The sequence below is a fragment of the Pelobates fuscus genome, chromosome 8 (genome assembly GCF_036172605.1).
Source record: "Pelobates fuscus isolate aPelFus1 chromosome 8, aPelFus1.pri, whole genome shotgun sequence".
Taxonomy (NCBI): Eukaryota; Metazoa; Chordata; class Amphibia; order Anura; family Pelobatidae; genus Pelobates; species Pelobates fuscus.
The window spans coordinates 50588213-50609305 of NC_086324.1; the positions used below are offsets into that span (position 1 = coordinate 50588213).

General features: G+C 39.5%; 1 protein-coding gene across 2 annotated transcripts in view; it reads right to left on the minus strand.

Annotated features, from left to right (window-relative positions):
• The window catches only part of NRP2 (neuropilin 2), a 120664-nt gene that overhangs the window by 22244 nt on the left and 77327 nt on the right, over positions 1-21093 (minus strand). For both annotated transcript variants that reach the window (XM_063429804.1, XM_063429805.1), the window contains exons 11-14: positions 17960-18076; positions 15075-15215; positions 7775-8040; positions 2652-2748 (exon numbers count right to left, since the gene is read on the minus strand). In XM_063429804.1, the coding sequence (XP_063285874.1) occupies positions 2652-2748; positions 7775-8040; positions 15075-15215; positions 17960-18076 (621 nt within the window). The remainder of the gene's footprint in view (positions 1-2651; positions 2749-7774; positions 8041-15074; positions 15216-17959; positions 18077-21093) is intronic.

Genomic DNA, 21093 nt, shown 5'->3' on the forward strand with positions numbered 1-21093 from the left:
AGTATTTTAAAGGGCTAATCAATAAATATAATATATGGTTTATAACTTACTGTGTGTATTTGTATAACAGCATTATGTAGAACACTTTTTAAATAAATTATTTATTCTTTCTTTTTTAATTAACTGTCCAGACTAAGTAACAAATCCTTCCATACATTCGTGTAAGAATTTCAAAAAGGAATTTAACCTTTCTCTAGGTTTTTTTTTTTTTCTTGATAAGCTTGAAATCAAAATACTAAGTTATCACAAAAAAAAATTTCAACCCCTTAAGGATCTAGGGTTTATTAAATCCTTTTGTGAAATACCTGGCATGTTCGTGGTCTTCAAATATTAGAGTATAACAATATCACGATCTCCAAACATCAAATAGTTGTGATACTAAACTACAAAAGCAGTTACACAAATGACTCCAGAGACAAAGTAATTGCAATTGGCTTCTTAAATAAAATACAATTATATTCTACATACACATACAGTTATATATTTTGTATATCATTATATTGTAAATCTCCCATTTAACTACAGTGAACCTGCCACCAATTAAATTATTGTAACAGATGCAACTGGGTAGAGGCTCTATGAAATTTTGAAATGCTTGATCACATTAAGAAGTAACCCTAACTTTTGATATATTTACAGTAGCCATGATAACACACTGCTGGTGGCCACTTATACATGAAAAAAAAACATGAAGGGCTAGTTCTTGCAGTCCAGATGTGTGCAAGTCTCTAGACTGACTTAGCATCGTAGGGAATAGAGTTGTCAAACATCTGGATTGGCTAATGTTAACTGTCATTTAACTAATCTATGTATAGCATCCCATCACCAAGTTTTATTCTAATAAATACTCAACATTCCGTTCTTAGAGACGGGGGATCAGCTAGCATAATGCATGTGTTTGTATTCTAACCCCTATAACGTCCATTGACCTGCACTTACTATACTTATTGTCTGATGCAGAATAATCATTTAAGCACAAGGTGTTATTTAAATAAAAATATACGTAAATTAAAGGGAGGTGTGTGCTGTGTTATTTTAGGACTTTTAATTTACTTTAATAAGATTGCAGATCCATTCCTATACTATATTCACCCCAGGCTCAGTGAGGCGGACTTCGCTCATTAACGCGTATTGAATATCTGATTTTTAATGCTGCCTTCAAACATTGTATATCTGCAGAGTACGCCAGGCTTCCCAAACATCAGACATCTGCAGATATTCACATACCAGCTGTGGATGTATAAATCAGCATGATGATTTATCACCTTTCAACTTTTACATTTGCTTTGTACACAGAAATCCCCCCCGAGAGATACTTTTTCCCCCCAGCCAAAGGACTGCAAAAGAACTCTAGAATTCTCCTGTGGATCGCAGGCAATATAAAGGCATCTAAAGTGACCGTTACAAAGAATTTTGACTGACACATGATAATACCAGCTCAGTAATTGCCATAATACAAATGACGTAGTGAAAGAGCATAATCCTTTTATTTCCAATAGCTCTCCATAAGAATGCTCTGATTGTTTGTATGTGATCCTATAAATGTGTTAACTCCTTGTTTCCCAGCTGTGATTGTATTATTAGAGTATCATGGATGACCTTCGATAGGGAAAGGTTAAAAAATAAAGTATCTTGAATGCCATCAACCCATCCATGTGTCTAATGCTAAGTGGCAGCTGGCGTGTACCTCGTGAGACAGGTTGTTATATAAAAAGTGAGCGCTCTTGGATGTTAATGATGATACAATAACATTTTTCAATTTCTTGTTTGTTCACGGCCTAATGATGCATTTTCTTCACCCACTCTGCAACGTATCCCTAGGTACTGCACGTACTAACTCAGATTGTGCTCTAACCTCGCTAGTGAACCTGGCAGTATGTGGAGGCTTTTAAAGCCTCTATTTTTAGTCCCCAGGTTGATTGTAAACTTCTCACTAGGAACGGAAATAGGATATCAGTAAAGGGTTTACTGTGCTACTTCACAGAGAGATTTAACAAACAGGACCATTAATGAGAATTCTTTGATCAATAACTGAATTTCAAAAGAGTCCAGTGTTTTCCAGATATAATTGAATGTTCTACCTAGTAATAGATTATAAGACCTAGGCAACTAGACTGTTCTGGACTTCATCAATGGTAGAACAGTCCTCAAAGCTTACAAGCAATCCATGTCTTATATCCCTATTGAAACAGAATTGGGAAGTTCTAAATACTAGACTGTTGGTGTCCTTTGAAACTTGTTGGGAACCACTCGACTAAATTTCCAATAAAGTTCAAGCAACTTTCTTTCTGGCAGAACACAAAATATGTAGTCCAAAAAATATCTGGGGTAGCAAAGTCTAGCCAACGTTACTTAGATGAGTTCCCTGAACTCAGGTAGATTATTATGCATCTTTACTTTGTATTAGTACAATAATTCTCAAAAACAATAACAAAGTATTTGTGTGGCCTTGACAATGTTCCACATTCAGTTACATCATGAAAAGATTGCAAGCTCCTTTGGCCAGGGCCCTCTTCACCTACTGTTCCCGTATGTCCACCGTGCTTCGTTAAAATTAAATGTTTCTCTTGTTTGACTATCGTACAGCACTGTGGAATATGTTGGCATTGTATAATTAATAGTAATTGAAAAATATATCAAATGTCACTTACCCATGCAATGTTGCAAAGGGATGTCAGTAGCTATTCGAATGTCGTCCACTGCTATGTCTCCTGCTTGCCCTTTTCCAACAATTCCCTCAATGACAACCTGTATACAAAGAGCAAACACAACAACGTGATTGATGAGTACAAAAACGCAAAGTACAAACACAATGGGTAATAGTAAGCCTACAAAACAATACAGTTAATGTTACATAGTCACCAAGGGCTCATCCACAGCAGAGAAATAACAGATTGCTCATAAGGTAAAAAACACTGATATGTTATCATTTTTCCCTTTATGAAACAGTGGTCCACGATGAACAACATGATAGAATTTCAAAGTCTGGTTTTGAGTTGCAATTCCAATCACTTATCTAGATTTGAATCATCAGCTAACATACAGATTGATATTTGGAAGTAAGAGGCTAGAATGGCATTGGTATTTAAGTGAGAACTGCGAGAGCCAGTTTGAAGCTGAGCAGAGGGATGTTATACGGTCAAGCAGGGAAATGTGTAACTTCTCTTATTTACTCCACGGCCCAACAGAGTTTTACAGCAGATTGTAAGATAATCCTCTGTTGATCTGCTCTGAGTTATGGGTTATACACTTCCCGTCTACAACATGTGGCTCAATCATCTGCTTTTTATGATCTTTGGGAAAATCTGTCCTGTCTTTTCATGGACTTTTTGAAAAAAAACGTATTTTTGGGAAATTTATTTTCTATGAAAGATATGTAACAACTGGACATCCGTAACAGAGGATATTCTGTGTATCTAATCTGCAGATTAATATTGTGCAAACAGGGCTAGACACTGGGTCTGGATTTTATTATGATGTTGTTTAGTAGCTTCTTGTATGTGTAACAGATATCCCTGTCTGTGTGTGTGTGTGTGTTTTGTGATATTTGTAATACACATTCCTGTATTCGATCTTGTCTTTTTCTGGTGCAAGATGGGTTTGCAGCATAAGGGCAGATTGAAATTGTAAATGTACCCATGTACGAGGATTAGAAAAAATAAACACACACAAAAACACATCAACGCACATATTTGGACTCTCACAAATATTTTCTATTGTTCATGATTTAAAAGATATAGAAAGGGCAAAGGATGTTATGGATATCGAGCTCTTGGACAATTTGCTTAATGTATTAATGTACACCTGGTCGCCTACAGTTACAACAGAAAATTAGGATTCCACCTTACTTTTCCAACATCAATAAATATCGTACTCCGGTTTGCAATATTCTACAACATAACAGATTATTGAAGACACTTCTCCAGCTCGACAACACAATACGTGACTGCTGTTTGGCTCAGGGTCAGCATACTGGTTGTTTTGTTAAATATAGTCCTACAGGGACTGACTATCTGCATAATTCATATTCCAAATCTAGTTTTGACTACGAGTTCAGTTCAGCCGTGTTGCTAGTAGCTACCATGAACAGAACGAGAAAGTCTACAGCACCTTAGCTGCAGGTCCCTCTGGCAGAAAAGAGACTAAACAATCAGAATTTTAAAATGCAATTCCTCTCTTTCCAAAGCCAAGGCATCTCCTAACTCTTGATTAATATAGTTTGCCTACTCCTTCCATAATCAATGCGGACTTGTCTGGCTTTAAAGGCAGCCAACAACACAAGAAAAATGGAAGACGTGCTTTTTTTTAAGTGCAATTCTTCAATTATGTCTTCATTGCTGAACCGTCACCTTTTATGGAACAGTGTGTGATCAAGCACAAAATGGATTAATAAATTAGATCCCAAAATGTCTAGCTAGTTTTCTAGCCAGAATTCTTGCCTTAAATAATAATTTGGATGTGCACTTGAAAAGGCTAGACTGGCTCAGAATGTTGCCAGTGGCAATTTATATCGTCATTGTAGTATTTAATATAATCGTAAAATCTTGCACTAGTTCAGGGCTGTCCAACCTGCGGACCCCAGATGTTGCTGAACTACAACTCCCATGATTCCCTTGCTATCTTTTTAATTGAAAGAATCATGGCAGTTGTAGTTCAGCAACATCTGGGGGGGGGCGCAGGTTGGACAGCCCTGCACTAGTTTAAAATCTCTAAAAAGATCTATCTGGTTGTTTCTATAACGTACGTTTCAAACCATATTTGTCACAACTGCTAATATTGTCTGGTTTGTATAGTTCTCTGTTTGTGCTGGACCTACTGGAAAAAGACACAAATCTGAATGCGAGTAAATTGAGTAAAGTACTTGCAAACAAAGTATGCATTGTGATATATGACAAGCTAAAACTTTCTACTTGCGCTTTATTTCCTACATGGCCACCGAGGTCACAGCATTGGAGAGGCGGGCAGGAGAGGGGCGGCACGGCCGGTGGGGAGATCAAAGATCTCCCTCGCCGGCCAGCCAATTCTCCTGCTGTGGGGCATACAGGGCCGGTACTCAAATAGAGAGGCTGTAATAGGTCTCCCTTGCCTGCACTTTATTAGATTGTTGCCACGGATTACTTAGGCAATACTCTGATGAATTCCCTAGCGCTGACCACAAGAATGTGGTTCAGACATGCTGCATCTCCCTCTGGGCCAGCATGGATCAGAATTCCCCTCTCCCTGGCCTATGGAGGGAAGGGATAAGCTTTAGTTTAGATCTGGGGTTGTTTTTTGTTTTTAAACAAAAATATTTTATTTTTTTATAGCCACTATAAAACTTTCTCACTTGCAGGTGGAGTGGTGCCGACTTGAGAAGAAATGCTAGAGAGGAAGTGCAAGTTGACTGCCACCATCAATAGCCCATACACATGGGTGAAATTTGCCATAGGTAAATGCTCCACTGGGATTAAAGGACCACTGTAGGCACCCAGACGACTTCAGCTCAAGGAAGTGGTCTGGGTGCCAGGTCCCCCAAGTTTTAACCCTGCAGCTGTAAACATAGCAGTTGCAGAGAAACTGTTATGTTTACACTAGGGTTTATTCAGCCTCTAGTGGCTGTCTCACTGACAGCCGCTAGAATCGTTTCCGCGCTTCTCACTGTGAAAACCACAGTGAGAAGATGCTGGCGTCCATAGGAAAGCATTGAGAAATGCTTTCCTATAGACTGTTTAAATGCAGGCATAGCTCTTGCCCCGCATGCGCATTCAGCGCTGACGTCGGGAGTAGGAGGAGAGTTCCCCAGCGCAGAGGGAGCCTGGTACTGGAGAAAGGTAAGTGTTTAACCCCTTCAGCCCCCTAGAGCCCAGCGGGAGTGGGACCCTGGGGGTGGAGGGAACCTAAAGACCCTATAGTGCCAGGAAAACAAGTTTGTTTTCCTGGCACTATAGGGGTCCTTTAAGGAGATGTCTTTGGGATTGGAGTGTGTCGGTGTAAACCCTCCACAAGCAAAATAAGAGACCCCCTTCAAGACTCGTATGGAGAATTTCTTTGTTTGTGAATTTCTATAATATTTATTTCAACATAAAGCATATTTGTTCTACATGAATAAAATATTTCTCACAAATATTTTGATAAAATACTTCAAATCTGTTTGCAATATCTCACTTGAAAAAAAAAAAAGAGTAATTTAAGATCAAAATATAGGATTTCAGGGTAGAACGTTAAGGACCTTAAGACCAATTTAAAAAAAAAAAAGGTGCAAGTTAATTTTCAAATATTTTTAGATTTCAACATCTCTCCTAGTATGTATTGAGCAATATTTAAAAGAAATAACGGTGTTAAGCCAATAATCTCACATACACATCTTACTTACATTCCAGCAAGATATTTTCGCAAGATTTTTTTCTTTCCAGTTTTAAAAACAAAATTTCTTATAAAGATAAGAAATGAAACTGTTGGCAGCGTCTTATAAACAGCTTGTAATTGGTGGCAGAAGTATGTAAATTCTTATCACCTCACTTTACGCCTTCTACCTATTGACGCATTCATACGTCATGCAGAGCTTAGTGCCGTCTCTCTACACCTTATTATCACCAGATCTTTAATTCATTTTCAATGTCTATACTACACATGGAATTGTTGTCAGCTGACTAACGGTGTGTAAAAGCGTGTGTGTGACTGACATCAGGTAGTAATGCATGTGACTAATTGGTATAGTATTTCACTTGACTCTCCATAAAATACTAGGTGTTTCCTTAGCAGTCTTATAATTTTTTTTCTTCCACTATCAGCTTGAATTTTTTTTTATATTTTTTTTATTTTATTTTTTTAACATCAAATGCGTTAATTTCTGTGTGCATTTGTAATTTGCATTTGGCAAATATGACACTCCTGCTTTTTGTGTTTGAACAGAAGGGTGGGCTACTGCATTAGAGAGGAGGAAAATAGATGAATACAAAGTATTAGCATCATCATATCACAGAAAATCAGCTCTTCGAATGGAGTAGGTATTATTCATTTGATTTTCAAAGGATGACTGTCTTTATTGCGTTAACTTGGGCTGTTTGCAATGATGTGTCATTTCCGTGAGATTACAATCATACTTGAAACGTCGAGCTGATGCCTACATGTTTAAACTACAGGGAGTGTTGAACATTTTTTTTTATGTTTTTTTTTTCCCATAGCAAGACAAGACTGCGATGTTCTGCAGAATACATGAAAAGCTAACGCCATCCACAAAGACCCAAATGCTGCCATAGATCAGTGCTTTTTGAATAACAAGCAGCGTACCATTTAGTTGCTATAACAACATAAGAAACAGAAGGAAAACAACCCTGCTTAACTGAAGTCTCTGATGGGAGCCATCCAGATTCTCCTGTAATATTAAAATAAACATTATAAATCCTCTTAATACAAATCTCATATTGCATATCTGCCAGAACTGTCCCTTTAATTCAGATCTACTGGAATTCGCAATCACTTGTGCCTTGCTGGTGTCAATTTATTAACCTCGGGATAGATACACAAACACAAGAGCGTCAGGGAATCGAGGCTCAGTCTGATGGTAACTATGACAAATTTAAGCCATTTTATAATCAGGAACACTGTGTCAATTTAAAAAGATTGAAATACAAAACGTCTAAATACACATGAAAAAAAAAGAACTACGCACAATCACTATGTCTTCTGAAATAGAAAAAATGTATTAAATAAGACAAATGTATCTGTAGGCCAGTGCATTGATGACTTAAAGGGAAACTCTGTTTGTTCCAGTTCTACTTGATAGTTTGGTTACCTGATAATCTTCTTCATAGCTGTGTAAAATGATCCTGCCTTCTCGCCAGTCACTCATTTCCTCTTCTTTAATCTTCCACAGCAGTTTGTTCTCTTGGTTGGATTTCCTTAATACCTGCAGCGTCCCACCTCCGGTTCCTGTGGCCCTATACCGGAACACCATGCACAGAGCACTGGCGGGCAAGTATATTTTGGGGCTCAGTAATCGCGCATGTTGCCCTTCCCTTCGTCCGCCGCTAGGCAGCCTAAGATAATTCTTGCTTTCACCTGGATTAAGAGAGAAAAATAAAAATAAAATTTAAACCACATATTGTTTAAATTGACAGTCTTGTGGCAAATTACCTAAAAATGAAAATATCTTGACTTACTGTCCTCTAGACTGCTCAAAAACTGGAAATACTTTACTTATTAAAGAAGCCAATGATTTTCTTCAACGAGCCGACACCAACATATGAATCTTTTAGATCTCCATCTCAGCACAACAATAAAATGTTCAAAAGCACTTCTTCATAGGCTTAAGTGGTTTTATTTTTATTTATTTTTTTGTTCCTTTTAATTATTTGGGATTTAGCAGCGCCGAATGATGAAATGGTTGTCAACATTTCAGTATAGTGAGTACTACTCCTGTCTGTATCAAAGGAATTAATTTAAAAAAACAGACTAAAGGGCACAAAACTTATATTAATAAGTAACCGAGTAACAGAAAAATAAACAAAATGTCAACTAGTAGATCGTAATGTTCTTACAAAGCAAATGCCTTTCTTATAATATTGTAATATAAACATTATTATACATAGTATGCTGACTAAATATACAAAGTGTGTCTATTAAAGGGGAGTATATTTCCATCTGCTGAAATATTCAGTCATGCAAGCTACGAGCAAAGTACCAGTAAAACGTGTACGTCCCCAAAGTGCTAGAAAATTCACAGCTGTTTCTCTTTGTCTTGAGCTAATGTTCTGTTTCATCAAGTTGAAAGACCACCCTGAACCAGTAGCATCTCTTTCAAGTTATACAGTTTTACAGAATACCTAGCATGCTGGTTAAAAAAAAAAGTGTCTCTGCGGAGATTGGTGTGACTTTAACTTTACAACGGATTTTATTTTGTGAGGGCCCTGGAAAGGAATGTATTTTTTTTTTCTTTTTAAAGCATGTATATGCGAACCGAAGTAAATAGTTTTGAAAACTAGAATTGGTCAGCACTATTTCATTTCAGGTTTAGGTTCTAATATTCCCATCAGACTATTTTAACAGAAACAGATTTTAAGCTGGATTTATCTAGTAGCTAGTCCCACTGTGCATTTCACGTGTCTGAACACTAACCTTTGGCAGTCCCTAGATTAGCATTTACCATAGGTGCAGACCACATGCTCCATCCACCAAGCATACCATGGAGCAGAATCGCGCCCCTACTGGACCATCTGTAGCAGCTCCTACTGGCCTATCAAAGATCACTACAGCCTTCCCACACAATAAACACATACAACAACCACAGTCTCCCAACACACAACACCCCCAACCTCCCCACGCACAATACACACCATAGGTGCAGACCACATGCTCCACCCACCAAGAATAGCATGGAGCAGAATCGTTCCCCTACTGAACCATCTGTAGCACCTGCTGCTGGCCCATTAAAGATCACTACAGCCTTCCCACACAATAAACACATACAACAACCACAGTCTCTCAACACACAACACCCACAACCTCCCCACGCACAATACACACAGCCACCCATCAAACACACAATTTGCATGGCCATGGGAGGTGCAAATAAAGGACTTGCCCAATGTCCTTGCTATGGCTAGGATTTTTGTTTTGACTTACACCACATGCACCGACAGTTTGTCTTTGGGCACTGACAGAACAATTTTATGAATAAGGTCTATTGATAAGTGTTCACATGTAAAATCCTCCCCCAAAAATTTAGATCTTACTTACTGCATCCTCTTAGTCAGAAATGGGTGAGAACTAGTGATGTCGTGAACATAAAATTTTCTGTTCGCGAACGGCGAACGCGAACTTCCGCAAATGTTTGCGAACGGGCGAACCGGGCGAACTGCCATAGACTTCAATAGGCAGGCAAATTTTAAAACTCTTTTTGGCCACAATAGTGATGGAAAAGTTGTTTCAAGGGGACTAAAACCTGGACTGTGGCATGCCGGAGGGGGATCCATGGCAAAACTCCCATGGAAAATTAGTTGATGCAGAGTCTGGTTTTAATCCATAAAGGGCATAAATCACCTAACATTCTTAAATAGTTTGGAATAACATGCTTTAAAACATCAGGTATGATGTTGTATCGATCGGGTAGTGTAAGGGTTACGCCTGCTTCACAGTGACAGACCAAACTCCCCGTTTAACGCACCGCAAACAACCGCAAACAGTCCATTTGCACAACCGCAAACTCCCCATTTGCACAAGGTTGGATACCAAGCTAGCCATGTCCTGTTCCTTGTCCTCACTGATGTCATTGAAGGTCTCTTCCTCCACCCAGCCACGTACAACACCAAGGGTCCCCGAAAGGTGACAACAAGCCCCCTGTATTTTTTTTTTAAATGTACACTACTGTTACACCAGATATGAGTTGCACTGGTGTGACACTGTGCCCTGGCAGGCCCTGAAACGCACACGTGTGAAGGAAACTGACTGCTATTATATTACAGTCAAAAAAGTTTTTTGTTTTTTTAAATGCAAGCTACTGTGACACCAGATATGAGTGGTGGCACTGGGCAAGTGGGCACAGTATACGCTGTGAGCCTGACACACACGCTGGCAGGCAGGCAACTGCAATTTGATTACACAGAAAAAAAAAAAAGCAGACTGATGTTCTAGCCCTAAAAAGGGCTTTTTGGGGTGCTGTCCTTACAGCAGAGATCAGATGAGTCCTTCAGGACTGTAGTGGACACTGAATACACTAGCCTAGCTATCAACTTCCCTATTAAATCAGCAGCAGCTACACTGTCCCTCCTCTCAATAAGAATGCAGCTTCCGGGGGGTGGGGCCTAGCTGTCATGGAGGAAAGACGCACTTCGTGTGAGCTCCCTCAATATCTCACTTTAAGCAGCTATCAACAAGCGAATTTCACCCCAGAAGGGGATGACCCAGCAATGTTGCTCCTACCTGACAGACCCGACATGCTTAATAGCGGTCAGCAACTCGACAGAGTCTTACTTACCTCCGCGTGGCAAGTGTGGCCTGGTGCTCACCGGACGGGAGAGGCGGCCGATCTCCCGATCCTGGGATGCCCAGGAGCAGCTACTTCCCGGCAGGAGCTCCGCCCCCCCCCCCCCCCTCGGACCGGTGGGGATTATCCCGGTCCACCCCTGAGAGGCTGCCTGGAGCTAATGGACGCACAGAGCACAGCCGCCCAGGCTGACATACTCATCTGCGACTCTCCCAATATGGCGGCAGCCGCGTGTCCTCCTGGTACCAGCAAAGCATGGCAGGATATGGAGTCTAAGCTGGACAGACTCTTTAATCAATTTTGGAAGCAAATAACAAGCAGGAAGCCCCAACAAGCTCCACCACAGCCCCAACAAGCTCCACCACAGCTAAGCGAAGCAGTCCCCATTAAAATCCACCAACGCAAAAGGCGTCGAAGACGGGACCGGAGGCACAAACAGAAATGCATAGCCTGCCCCACGTCAAGCACACGCCTCCACCTTAAGCCACCACAATCCCGCACCGAACGTGAAGCACCACCGGGACAGATCCGACCACCCGACAAAACAAGCTTCCACCACCTCAAGCCGCGAACCCGGCACTCAGCCAGAGACTTGCCTTTGTTGTTCCAGGTATCAGGGACTCCCAGGGTCTGCACCTGGTGCCCAGAAGGGATCGGATGAGCACAAGCAGTAAACAGCAGCCTGCCAAGCATGTCCCACTATAGCCGATCTTCCACACCATGCCTTTGATCACATGAACTGCTCTCTGCACATTAACTAATCGTAAAGTAGCAAGCGTTTAAACATGTCATTATTTCACCTCCTAAAGAGTTTATTGTCGTAGTTCCTTACATGCCTTTACCTTACCCGTTCATGTATTATGTTATTCACTAGTCTCATCTCATGGGGTGACTCACACTTGATTTATAACTAGTGGTGGAGCTGCTGATATAAATACACAGTTGATAACGTGCAAGCTACACCCTAAACATGACAGCCATCTTTCACAACAATGTACTGCTATATACTCATACCCTCAGTGCAACTAGCCATGATATACGCACGTTCAGCCTAGCATGCTCAAATATAACACACTTCTGGTCTAAAAAAAAAAAAAAAGAATGCAGCTTCAGAATTAATCTAAATTGTATGCTGTCTAGGACATGGGAGGGTCTGGGAGGGAGGGTCTGCTGCTGATTGGCTGGAATGTGTCTGCTGACTGTGAGGTACAGGGTCAAAGTTTACTCAATGATGATGGATAGGGGGCGAACCGAACATTGCATATGTCGCGAACATGCTATGTTCGCCAGGAACTATTCGCCAGCGAACCGTTCGGGACATCACTAGTGAGAACTAAGAGTATAATAAAAGTTGTTATTATATTAAAGTATAAAATAAATGGAACCAACAATTCACAGTAAAACAAAAATCTCAACAGATGTGAGATGTTTCAAGGTTCTGTTTGGCTAGACAGAGGGTCTAATGCAACCTCCAAAAAAATCATGAATATTTTTAGAGAACAGTAGCGAGCAGTACATACGCCCTTGTATCCTCCAAACATTAACTGTTGTCAGCAGATAAGCACATGTCTCTCTGTACGACAGCATCAGATGTGACAGCAGTACAGATTTATTGGTTCTCAAGCATGAAAACCATTAAAAAGGGCTGTAACAAATCGTTCTGTCCAGCAACAATTTCAAAATATAAATAGGTTTGTTTTTTTAGCCAGTTAAGAACCATACAACTCTGATAAAGTTTGTCTAAGAAACCATAAAACTGACCATAAAACATGACCATAAAACTTAAATATGGCGATCAAAACTCTTTAACGATTTTAATTATATGAACCTAAAAGTTCCAAAAAATAAAAAACAACTACGTGCTAAAGAACCAAAAGAATTTCAACAACACCTATATTCTTTGAGTTCTCCATTCCTGTTCTTATTTGTTGTAAATATACCATCCAGTATAAATGCAAAAAAACTCAGCATACTATCTAACTGATTTATATTATCTGTCTTCTAAAGACAATCTCGGATAAATTGGATTGATCAATGTGACTATGATACTAAGCATGGTAAGAACCAGGTACACATGTGTTTTCTTGATGATGATGATACCTACACAAAAGGTACACAAGAGGTTAAAGAAATAACTAGCAATTACGATTTCTCATGGGGAAGGAAATGAATAGAGAAACCCAGCATAGGTTATAAAAATAGGTCTTTTCCTTCATGCAGAAGGCTCATTATATTAATTAAACATTATTAGCCTGATGGAGATAGGCAGGGAACAAGAGTAGGTTTGTACATGTTCTTTCTGTTGCTGGAGGCTCCAAGATATTAACTATATGGCTGCCTAATTGGTCTGCTGTCAATAATGTTGTTGTTGATGTTGCTCGGCCTTGCAAGGGTTAGCTTTTCAAGGCATATCTAGTGCTAGAAAATATATGCAGATCTGTTTTTGTGTTTTTGTATCAAAGTGCTAAAACATGCCCAAATCTAGTCTCATACACAGCGTTTACCTTCACTTATGTTGCAGTTTCTTTAATTATATATTGAACTGCCTTTACCCCTACCTGTTATTGATCTACCTGTTGTGAAGTACCGTGGAAAATAATGGAATTGTATAAACAAATGTAATTGGTTTTAGGAGGTACATTAAACGTCTCTCATTTTCCCAAAAAGAATCCTTCTTAGGTCTTACGTGATGACGGACCTGGTCTGATTAAGTCTGCAGGCTGTTTTCATGGTAGACCAAGTGATTGGGTACAATGCACGCTCTATCATTAGAAAAATAAAATTACCTTGCCTACAACTTCAGACAAAAACCATAAACAAACCTATAGATTTCTCAGACAGAGCACTACAGATAAACTACAATTAATATTATTACTATAGATATTAGGACAATATTAACATGTAAAAGGAAAACTGAGGGCACCATAACCACAAACTGAGGGCACCATAACCACTTCATTGAGATGAAGTGGTTATGCTTCCTGGTATGTTCCTTTAGGAAACATCAAATGTCAAATACAATGGTCGTTTCTGCAGACTGGACAAAACAAATAGATTTATAGCTTGTTTTCTGTTTTTTTCTGTGGCCGCTCCCATCTGAACATAAAAAGTGATCAATACAAATATTCAGTAATACATTTTCAGTTTTCTTCTGATATTCTGATTTTGTATTGAACGCTTTGTAAAAACATTTGCTCTGTTGATCCGTGGTACACTGTTCTCATATGTCTGTACTCTAATAAAGGTTTCTGGGCCTGCACCAATAAAAACAGCGGGGCGAAGAATTGAAAAATAAGGTCAACACTAAAGGCCTTAATGTGGACATCTAATTAAACTGGGTCAGGTTGGGAAAGAAATAGACCTTTCACTTAAATGCAGCCTTCAATCTTCCTCTACAATTCTCGCAGTCGATAAGAGATTCTCAGCATCATTATACGATGCATCATGTTCCAGTAAAATCAGGATGGCCATATTGAAAATCATTACTCACTGGTGTCACACGGAGTTTATTATCCATCTGCACACCCAATACTCCAGCAATGTGTTGCTTTTAACAATGTGTTAACAGTATTACAGTTGTTTTGCAGACTTAGATACTTTAGTTTTTAACCCCTTCAACTCTGCAGAGGCCACAACTGAGTTGTTGGAGAAACAAATGTTGGTGAATTTTCCTAACGCAGCTATTTTGGCACAAGTATATCTTTTTTTGTCTTTGGGCAGGAGGGCAAGTGCAAAAACAATAGATCTTAGCATGTGCAAGCTATGCTCACTTGGCAATTGGTGGTCACTCCTAAAATATACAAGCTCAAATGGAGAGCCCCTGGATCCAGTTCAGAGATAATTTAACAAAAATCTAATTTAACAAGCACTCTCCAAATTCCACGTATGTATTAAGTTGAAATATGTACAGTAAGGAGTGATCTTTCGCTAATCCTACACTGTCCAAACAAGTGTTTATTTGAAAGAAGACCTCATATTACCAATATTTAACCCCATATTCCACTTGGTTTCTTTCAGATGAAGAACAGGCCACTATCAACAAATGTCAGGCCATTAATATGTATTAACAAGTCTCTGTAGTAACAAATAGGACAAAGCACTGGAAACTCACCAGGGCTGGATCCTGGATGCCCAATCCAGGGACTATTGGGGTGGAAGGACCACGTGAAATCAGCATTCGTATCATGCATCCAACTGCAAAGATCCTCAGAATCATCAAAATTGCAGTTAAACCCAGGCGGGAATTGGAAATCTTTAAGAAAAGAAAAACAAAAGATGAGAGATTTTGCTTTTACTTATCTTTACTCTTGGCTACTTTTTTATACCTGGTAAATTGCCAGAACTGAACAACACATGAAATCCCTCTCTTGTGAGACGCGTTTAGTTGGATCACATGTCTTAAACTTGACATTAGTTTTGATAGAACAAAGCCGGCCTAATCCCACCAACAAGACAAAAACAACAAGAAGAATGGAGAGAGCCTAGAGGCACAAATAATCAGCTTCTATTTGACGTGCCAAACTTCTTTCTGTGTACAGAGAACTTGAAGTGTGCAATGCATTATGATGGGGTGAAATGGACTATGTACTGACACTGATTAGTTTCACTGAGAAACACCTTACAGTAACCTGGAAACAATGGCCACAAATCAAAATGGTAATAAATGGTACAAGTACTCAATAAAATGTCAGACTCTAGCATACTAAAAAGTGATCTTATAATTCAATAATTTGAATTATTTCAAGGAATTAAAATAGTTTTACCCATTAGACATTGGGTTCCCTAAAAAATATTAACATGACATGGGCTAAGTATTGTAAAGGGACACATCACTGCCCAAATCAAAAAAATAAAATAAAATAAAATGGACTGTATGCATGTGTTAATATACCCCAAATTAACACATCCATACTATATTTAACTACCGTATATACTCGAGTATAAGCCGACCCGAATATAAGCCGAGGCCCCTAATTTTATCCCAAAAAACTGGGAAAACTTATTGACTCGAGTATAAGACTAGGGTGGGAAATGCAGCAGCTACTGGTAAATTTCTAAATAAAATTAGATCCTAAAAAAATATATATTAATTGAATATTTATTTACAGTGTGTGTATAATGAATGCAGTGTGTGAGTATGTGTGTGTGTGTATGAGTGCAGCGTGTGTGTGCATGAATGCAGTGTGTGTGTGCATGAATGCAGTGTGTGTGTGCATGAATGCAGTGTGTGAATGCAGTGTGTGCAGGGCCGGTGCAAGGATATTTGCCGCCGTAGGCAAAACATTTTTTGCCGCCCCCTCCCCCCCCCATATGTCCTGACTTCCCCTCCTCCTCCCTCAGTGGTCCTTACCTCCCCACCCCCGTGTTCCTTCACTCCCCCCCCCCAGTGGTCCTGACTCACCCCTCCCCTAGTGGTCCTTACCCTCCCCTCCCCTAGTGGTCCTTACTTCCCCCTCCCCTCCCATAGTGGTCCTTATCCCACCCCCTCCCATAGTGGTCCTTATCCCACCCCCTCCCTCTCATAGTGGTCCTTATCCCACCCCCTCCCTCTCATAGTGGTCCTTATCCCCCTTCTCCCTCCCATAGTGTTCCTTATCCCCCCCCCATCCCTCCCATAGTGGTCCATATACCCCACCCCTCCCTCCCATAATGGTCCTTATACCCCCCCTCCCTCCCATAGTGGTCCTTATACCCCCCTCCCTCCCATAGTGGTCCTTACCCCTCCCCCCTCCCTCCCATAGTGGTCCTTATACCCCCCTCCCTCCCATAGCGGTCCTTATACCCCCCTCCCTCCCATAGTGGTCCTTATACCCCCCCCCCTCCCATAGTTGTCCTTATACCCCCCCCCCCTCCCATAGTGGTCCTTATACCCCTTTTTTTTTATTATTATTAATTTTTTTTTTTTATATTTTTTTTTTTCGTCCCCCCTCCCTGCTTGATATATGGCAGGGAGGGGGGCTCTCCTTCCCTGGTGGTCCAGTGGCAGTTCAGTGGGGGGAGAGGGGGGCTGGCAGAGCTGTACTTACCTGTTCTGCAGCTCCTGTCAGCTCTCTCCTCCTCCGCGCGGTCTGTGCAGCTCACTCTGTCAGCTCACAGTGTAAGTCTCGCGAGAGCCGCGGCTCTCGCGAGATTTACACTGGGAGCTGACCGAGGTGCTGAACGGACGGCGCAGAGGAGGAGAGAGCTGACAGGAGCTGCAGGAAAGGTAAGTACAGCTCTGCCAGCCCCCCTCTCCCCCCAGTCTGTATTATGGCAATGCAAATTGCCATAATACAGACTCTGACTCGAGTATAAGCCGAGTTGGGGTTTTTCAGCCCAAAAAATGGGCTGAAAAACTCGGCTTATACTCGAGTATATACGGTATATATATTTTTTTCATTTATATCTAAAAACACAATTCAAAAGCTGCAGATTTTTTGTCTGCAGCATTTGCAAGCCCTCCCCTTCCTCCCCAGGCCAGACTCTTTGTGTCTGTCCAATCACAGACTTCCAAATGAAGTTCAATGAGAAGTCTTTGCAAGGCAGGTGCTCTGGACAATTGCTTGCGTTTTGAGTTTAGTTATATTTTGCTAAACAATCAGAAAATAGCAGGAATAGTTGTCTTATTGACATCTGGGGTGACGTAACAAGATTAATTTATTTAAGTGCCAATTTCTATAATTTCTATATAATCTGCACATTTTGTACAATGAAAAAAAGAGGACACTCTTTAAACATAAACCACTTCGGCAAGCTGAAGTGCATTAGGATTTTGGATTGTCCTATTAATTGCTTATCTGTAGCAGTATAATGACGGCATATATAAAAGTATTGCAAAATTTGCTAATTAATCTTGGATATGATTAGCCGAGCTGTAGCTAAATTTCAGTAACTTTGATCTGGTTCTGTTTATTTTAGACTAGAAAATATTGAATATGATTTTCAGGTTGAGCAAATAACAGACTTCCCTTTAAAAAAATCCAACGTGGGATTCCTAGGTGGTGCTGAAATAATTACCTTCAGTGTCCGTACAAGATTCTCCACATTCAGAGGTGTCTTCTTCTATGGTACTTTGTGTTGTTGCCTCTTCAGTCTTCATAGTTGGTTCCACTGTTTCTGAGGTAGGTTTGGTTTCTATGAAAAAAAAAAGAACGAAACAAAAATAAAAATGAAGTTGTGAAATTGGTTCACCACATACACCAAGACGATCACGCATTTCTCTCAGTAAAACAAAAAGAAGTGTTAAAATGAGATGAAGGCCAACACATGTAGGAAAGTATGGATTTGTAGTGCTGCTTCCACCTAGGTCTCAGGTAGGTGTGCCTGGCTAAAATTGAGAGGACCTTAACAGCAATTATGGGTCCAGGATTCATATTATTTAGTGAGCATTCTGATTAGAACACCGTGAAAAATTGTATCTGTATAAACAGACCCCAGTATAACATGATAAGATCAACCTTAAAAAAGAAACCCATGGCTAAGATTCTGATTCGCACTTTACGTTGCGTAAAATAAGAATATCTTTATATATAAATATAGTTATCTTGGTAGCAAGGGGTTAGCAGTGCGCCTCCTTTTTGTTTCATTATTACGCCTGTGTGCTGCACACGGGGAACCGGACTCAAACGTGAATGGAAAGAAAAGAAAAATACAGCACAAAATCTGTGATGTGAAGATAATTTGCGTCGTTAGCAGAAAGACCGGATTCTTTGATCCACGGTCTCTCTTTGGCGAGAGGCTTCAATTTCAACCAACTGTAGTTTTAAGTCTTTGTTCCAGTTAGCAGGGTCGTTGTTAGCAATGAATTGCAAAGAATAATGCCATACTATAAAAGTCAAAGTATTTATATCCTAGCTGGGATTAGCAGATGGCGTACATTTTAATGCTGGGTTGCTTATTTTCCATCTAGGACCAATTTTTAAATAGGAACATATTTGCCTTGCTAAGTTTAAATCAAACATGTTAGGATTGAAGATGGAAAACTTTCATACTCTGTTAAACGCAAAAGAACAAACAAACACTCTTAAATGTGTTTCATTCTACAGGTAACCTAAGTGATTGTGTTTAGTATTGGAGTGGAAGACCCATTTTTAGATTCCTCTGACCAATCATCTAGGTTTTGGTAATTACTCTTTTAGCTGTATTCACCTGTACAGGTAGATAGGTATAAAGACGAACATGATCTCAATATAACACAAAATGAATCTTCTTAGTACTAGGAACACACAGTAGTGTAGTGGTGTGGAGGTCCACAGAATGAAAAATACCGCATGCTTATGGAGATATCTTTTGCAAGACTGCAAGTGGATTTCGGAATATAGGATAAATACCGGGGAAAGTTGTAGTCCTCAGTATAATAAAAAAAATACACTTTAAGGATAGAAAAACCTTGAATAATACAGAATAAATACTACATAAAGGAAATTGGGTTAATAATGCATTGGTAAAAAATATAAGAAAATCTAAGAAGATAAATACATAAAAAAAAATGTTTGTGAGTTAATGAGTTACTTTTTTCTTTTTTTATTCATAATTTATTGATTTTTTTAGCCCTGCAATCTAAAACCGCAACATTTATATTGCAGGGTTAAGACTACCTATAGCGGCTGTCTACTAGATAACCATTAGAGGTGCCTCCTGCTGTTTTACTATAACCACTACAACGAGCTCTAGTGATGGTTGTGCATAGAGATTCTTTTTCCGTTCCAAAAGTTGCATTTCCTTGAATATGGACTTAAATTTAAAAACTTCTGTTCCAGCAGTCGACTATGTAATATGGAACTTTTTTTATCACAAGTAATGGAAAATGCAAGTGCAAGTACTTTGCCTTTTTCCACTTTCTTCCATTAAGAGGGAATACATGCAGTAAATGTATACATATATTAATGCCCATTATCAACACTTAAATATACACCTTCACAGCTATATATAACTGCGAGATACTAATGATAGTTTGACTTCAGTGATCTGTGATACTATAGATTATAAATTGTGAATTGCTGTAAATTGGAAAAGGCTATGAATAGTTGTTTTTTTTAATTAGCACCAAAAAGTGCAGTTGTCTTTCATTTACAATGTCACAGTAATTAGCTATATAATATAATAATATATAATTAGCTATAAATATGAGAAGTATGAGAAGACACTCCTGCATGGGACTGCATTTCTATTAACCAAAACCCATAGAATGCTAAGCCTACCCATCGCGTATCTATAGACTCAGGAAATATTAAGACCAATGTCTAGTGACAGATCCAGCTTATCAATGGTTTTCAAATTAGTCCAAGGCCTATGTAGGTCTTACTGATATCCCCATCTGAATGGAACTGAATAATGCTTAGGTCCGATAGCGGGGCGTAAGGACTGCTCTGCATCATCTAACATATGGCATTCTTTCCAAAGGAATTCTCCAATTGTTGTATGAAGTATTGATTTTTGCATTGAATTTCTGCACAGTGCTACAGTTGAAAGCTTCCATTTTTGTAAGTGTAAATCACGTCCTTCCCTGCTGTCGGCGTTGACCCTTTTTTAATGCAGACAGTGGTAAAAGAGTGGAAATGTCGAGGAGGTGATAGTACCTTGACATTATTTGTGACAGAGATTCTGTAGTTAAGGAGGTAAAATTAAAGACCTCATCAACATGGCTCTGAAGACATACAAAGCCAATAGTTAATACATATTATATGCTGGTTAATTTTGGAACTGAAAATGTCTGTGAACTACATTACCCAGGAAGCTCAGCTAGCCAGATACAGTTCACAAACATCTGGGATGCCAAGCTAAGCCATCACTGGTCTAGAAAATAAAAAGAGGGAGTTCATTAACATCCAGAAATAACTTTATTATTATTATTAGTCTATGGTTCCTCTTTCTAATGATGTTGGCTGGCCAGACGGGACTCCAAGGTTTGATACATTCTTTTACTTACAGACTGTTTTTTCCCCAAACAAACCTATCTCCATTCAGTCAAGTCTGGCTACCATTTAATAAGCACTTATTATGCTTGTAATAACTTCCTCACATCCTCCCAATACTCTTATTAGAAGCAATTATGGTATTTTGCTGATAGAAAAACAGGACATGTAGTGGCCAGACAAAGACCCCCAGCTAGATTTATTATAAGAAGGTTACAGATAATGTTAAGCATTGCC